General features: G+C 42.0%; 1 protein-coding gene across 1 annotated transcript; it reads right to left on the bottom strand.

The window, feature by feature from the left end:
• Nucleotides 1-914: 914 nt before the first annotated feature.
• On the bottom strand, nucleotides 915-3,524 carry LOC148025010 (serine/threonine-protein kinase EDR1-like). The gene is made up of 10 exons (XM_087693640.1): nucleotides 3,417-3,524; nucleotides 3,209-3,292; nucleotides 3,035-3,103; nucleotides 2,714-2,959; nucleotides 2,502-2,618; nucleotides 2,123-2,371; nucleotides 1,852-1,999; nucleotides 1,679-1,748; nucleotides 1,496-1,527; nucleotides 915-1,347 (listed from the first exon to the last, which is right to left on the bottom strand). The coding sequence occupies exons 1-10, from the start codon at nucleotides 3,522-3,524 to the stop codon at nucleotides 1,223-1,225; spliced, it is 1,248 nt and encodes a 415-aa protein (XP_087549766.1). The 3' UTR covers nucleotides 915-1,222.
• Nucleotides 3,525-4,743: the final 1,219 nt, after the last annotated feature.

Genomic DNA, 4,743 nt, shown 5'->3' with positions numbered 1-4,743 from the left:
AGCATGGAGCTTGAAGCTTGAGGATAGAGCTTGTTTGAGCTTATATCTTGGATTGTGGAGCTACCAGAGTGCTTGAGAGAGGAGGTAACTTGATCGAGCATAAAAGTAATCTCACTACACTTGTAGGTGTGAGAGTGCGCACGACTATGTGAGAGAGCCATTGCACTTGGCTTGAAACGATTGAAACAATAAGCTGTCTATGAGTCCTGGAAATTGAGCATGAGCTCTGAGAGAGAGAGAGAGAGAGAGAGAGAGAGAGAGAGAGATGTCAGTTTGATTTCATGAATTTCTAATGAGACAAAACAAAGTATAAGTATAACAAACGAGTGTACTTTTCTATCCTTTATAAAGAAAATAGAGATTTTAAGAACTTCCACCTTCTTATAGCTAAGATAGGAGTTGATAGGTGGCATGCCCAAAAAGCTTCCTACCTTCTCATAGGGTAAAAGGAAATTTTATACAAGGAGTTCCTAAAAAGCTTTGCTTAATAAGTAGAATAGATAGATATAGAGATAGATAGAGATGATATGAACATTGGTCACAATCCAATAGACAATCTTGTGGACAATCCAATCATACAATGCACACACTTTAACTATAGGTGAGTATTAAGTAGAATAGATAGATAGAGATGATATGAACATTTGTCACAATCCAATAGACAATCTTATGGGCAATCCAATCATACAATGCACTTTAACTATAGGTGAGTAATGAAGCTAAAATTGAAAGCGTAAGAGCACAATCAATCCAATCTTGATATCAAATTTGAATACTTAGTGACATGATGTTCGAGAAACAGCAACCTGATGTGGTGTGCATGCACACAACAACAAGAATGCCAAACAGAGGAAATTCACTAGAGATAGCTTTACGACTTTAGAAGAATCCAATGTCTGGACTTGCCCCTTTTAAATGCTTAAATCATGTGTGATTTTGTATATATGCTAGGGTAATTAGCCAACCTTCTTTTGGATAGATCATGGGACTATGCAAAGAGGCGAAACATTGATTCCTTCTATGTGAAGCTTATGTTGGCTTAACTACATTGCCCCCACGTAGGTTGCTCTACTCATGTAAAGTCATTGTGAGGGCAACTCATGATGAAATGGCTTGTGTGGCATTTGGTTTGCAGTAAATGCGGCCCTATTGATCATCACATGGCAGTTGTGAGGTCATAAGGGTCTTCATGACCTTTGTGATTGTAGCAAAGGAGGGACGGTTAGATGGTTCTTGATCCCATGCAGACTTCATCAGTGCAATGAGCTTCTTGTCCAATGCAGGCACATGACTGATCGTCTGAGGAAGTGTCGGACGCAGAATACCTCGAGCTACTGCAAAAGCAATCTGTACAAGGCGCTAGTGACATGTGAGTCAATGCACCAAAAACAATAAAAATGGCTATCTCAAGACCCTTTTGACTGATGCTCTTGTGTCCCCCCCATCCTTTTTACCTCTGGTGGTGTTAATTGTGAATCAATGTAGGGAGGAAAACCTGTCATAAGCTCGCATAGAAGCACTCCAAAGCTGCCAATTATTGGAACAGATGATGCCATGTTACTTAGCAGGTGCAAAAGATTAGGTTAATTTACAGCCAATTTTTAGAATAGATGTTGCCATGTTACTTAGCAGGTCCAAAAAAGTCAGTTAATTTGATAGCACAGGAAGGAGGACGTGCCTGTACACATCACATTTTTCAGTATATGGTTCGTGACGTACCACCTCAGGGGCCATATATATGTAAGTGCCTGCAAATATTGAGTGGGACAAGAAAAGAGTGATCCTAAAGGAAAAGAGCAAATGTGAAGATTCTTATAAGTGAACATCAGGGATAATGTGCTGTTTACCCACCAGTCTCACCAGTAAGAGCACTTTGGCCGCTGTTCAGAAGCTTTGCAAAGCCGAAGTCTGCAATGCGAACCCCACCATTCTTGTCCACAAACACATTGCTGGGCTTTAAATCACGATGGAGTACTTTTGGATCGCGTTCATGGAGATACTGCATTTGTACTGAAGTTCGTCATCAAGGCAATCCATCAACAATGTTGTGTAGCCTAGCATCAGACTTTTAGATGCCTATGGACTTTTATCAATTCATTTTGAATATTATCAGATTTGCTACCTGCATGCCTTGAGCAATCCCTAAAGCAATGCAGAGGCGATGGCGGAGGGGTGGAAGCGGTATGATTCTGCTCGAGGAGCGCTTTTTAGCTCCATGAAGCCATTCAGTGAGTGTCCCAGAAGAGATGCATTCCATGACAATCCATGCATGTGTAGGTGGTAAGATACATGCTCCCAAGAACTGCACCACATTTGGATGCCTGATTCTTGAAAGCAGCTCCAGCTCCTGGCAAAAAGTATCCACTGGTTTCTGCAATTCAGGATTGTGGCAGCGAAATCAGGATACCTCCAAAGTGACATTTCATTGATATATTGCAGGCTGCATGTTGCTAAGACCACCATTCAAATTCACTCATCCCATTGATTTGTCATAGTCTGACCTCTGCATTGCTGAAGAAGCTCGGGCGAATCTGCTTTACTGCTACCTCCAAACCATGCCATATCCCCTTGAAAATGTCTGAAGTAGCACCTGAGCCTATCTCATTGCAAAGTTCAATCTGCCAGATACATTAATCTCCTAACTCCATAATCATGATCTTAGAAGAAGTGAATCCAGAGAAGCAGGCATCAACAATATTATGCGATCAATTACCTCATTTTCCGAGATGTACCATCCATTCTGGTGAGCTTGCTCCTTGAGCAACAAAACCCGCTGATAGCTGACAGGGTCCTCAGTGCCACGCACATGTGCAGACTCTTTCCACTCATGCTCTGGTACATTCTTGTCCTCCAATGCTTGTAAACACGCCTTGAGGTAATCGCCTAGGTTTCCAGCATGGGTCCTGAAAGCGATCTTCAACCTCTTTTGCTTCTCTAGCTCTTCTTCAAGAGCATGCACCTGATAAGCTGGACGATATTATAATGCTGAAAAGGGCATGGTATGTTGTTGATCGATTGCCATTGAACCATATACCTGATTCCGAAGGTTTCGAACCTCTTGAGTGAGATGCTCAACATTCTGCACTGGAATTAGACCTGGGTTCTGTCAGAGATAACACCCATCATGTCATCCCCTAATTTACCAGTAAGTGCATTTGATCACCACAGTAATACAAAGGCGCTCTTGCTCATGTCGTTGATTGATCACCTGTGAGCCACATGCCTGATTCCGAAGGTTTCGGACCTCTTGAGTGAGATGCTCAACGTTCTGGAGTGGAAGTAGACCTGGTTTCTGCCAGAGGTAACACCCATGTCATCCCCTAAACCAGTAACTGCATTTGATCACATGCTCTTGCTCAAATCAGGACTTGGGTTGTGGGTCACATGATTACAAGGTGATGTGCAATTTGGCTTGCCTGCTCTGAATGCTGGGTGGAGTCGATAGAAATCTCCTCTTCCGAGACAGCGTCATGCCCATGCTCAGACAAAACTAATTTCGTCTTAAGCTTCCTTACTAGATTCATGACGGGCACGCTAACCCCCTTTGTCCCCCCACCCCCATACACAGATAGATGTGGGTTTTGTGAGCGTGTGGGCGTTGCAGGGTGATGGTGTGAAGCTTGGGTACATTCTCCTGAGTCCTAGCTTTGTGAATAGCTCCTCCCTCGGTATTTACGTTTTGTCACCAACTTAGAGCACAGCCGGCTGATTGTAGATACGTAATATTTATAGAAAAACACACACACATCAGTTTGCTCACGTAATTTGTTGGGCAAACTCTATGCCAAGAGTCTATGTCACTCTCGCACTCCACACTTGCAGTCCTAGGATAAGAGCTAAGAGCCAATCTATCATTCTCTCATAGAAGTCTTCATTCCTTGTACACTCTTTCTACTCCCATTCTTCTAACTTATCTTAGTAATCTTATTGACTTGGTGCACTTGTGATCTACAATCTCCCAATTGAGCCTCCTCAACTTAGGAATTCCACAATTAACCTTGGTTGATCTAAAGATATATAAATCATTTGAATTCTTCACCCATTGATCCACTCCGTGAAGCCCATATTTTGTTAGAAACATCCCTCTTTTGCCAAGAGTTATTGCAAGAGGGGGGGCTAAAGGTTCATGTCCAAAATACATTGTCTTTAGGATTGATCTTTTTGATTCATCTATCCCATTTATCATATTTCATAATAGCTACCCGTGAAGCTGAAAAGAGATTGGTGATCAGTTTTTGGGCCTAGTTGCTCCATTGCTTTGGTACTCAATAGTCCCATCCCATGCAATCCCCAATTGATGCAAAATTTTTCATTGGACTCTGAAGAGTTTCAATGAGCATGATTGACCAAGATACCAATTGCTACCAATTTCCTTTAATCAATTTAGCCCTCAGACTTATCACTTCTTCTTGAATATCTAGTAATTGTAATCCACGCTTCACTTTGCTCCATTTAAGGATTTCCATTAAGATGGGTGCCAATATCTTACTCTCCCTTCTTAGCCAAACAGGGCCTAGCAATTGTCAAGTCCCATTCCTTTTGAGAACTCTTATTCCATACCAAATCTAGGTACATGAAGAGCTTGAGTATTTTCACTTTTACATGAACTAGTCATGTGGTAGGGCTCTAGCTAGAAGTCTTCCTCTTGACCTTCTCAAGAACCCATGTGTTTTATTTACATCTACTCCCACCAAAACTAGATTCCCTTGCCTACTATAGTGGTCACTAGGTCTAGAGCATGCA

This window comes from Lygodium microphyllum, chromosome 15 (genome assembly GCF_053477565.2).
Source record: "Lygodium microphyllum isolate KBCC chromosome 15, Lygodium_microphyllum_v1.1.10, whole genome shotgun sequence".
In the NCBI taxonomy this organism is placed as follows: domain Eukaryota; kingdom Viridiplantae; phylum Streptophyta; class Polypodiopsida; order Schizaeales; family Lygodiaceae; genus Lygodium; species Lygodium microphyllum.
Note: the sequence above shows the minus strand (reverse complement) of the source record. Positions and strands in the feature narration are given on the sequence as shown.

What these genes read in the sequence shown, in the direction of transcription:
- LOC148025010 (XM_087693640.1), bottom strand. Translation starts at nt 3,524, where the DNA reads ATGAATCTAGTAAGGAAGCTTAAGACGAAATTAGTTTTGTCTGAGCAT. An exon ending in TGCTCTTACTGGTGAGACTG is followed by an intron (nt 1,749 to 1,851) that starts GTGGGTAAACAG and finishes CAATATTTGCAG; the next exon opens with GCACTTACATATATATGGCC. An exon ending in GAAAAATGTGATGTGTACAG is followed by an intron (nt 1,528 to 1,678) that starts GCACGTCCTCCT and finishes AATAATTGGCAG; the next exon opens with CTTTGGAGTGCTTCTATGCG.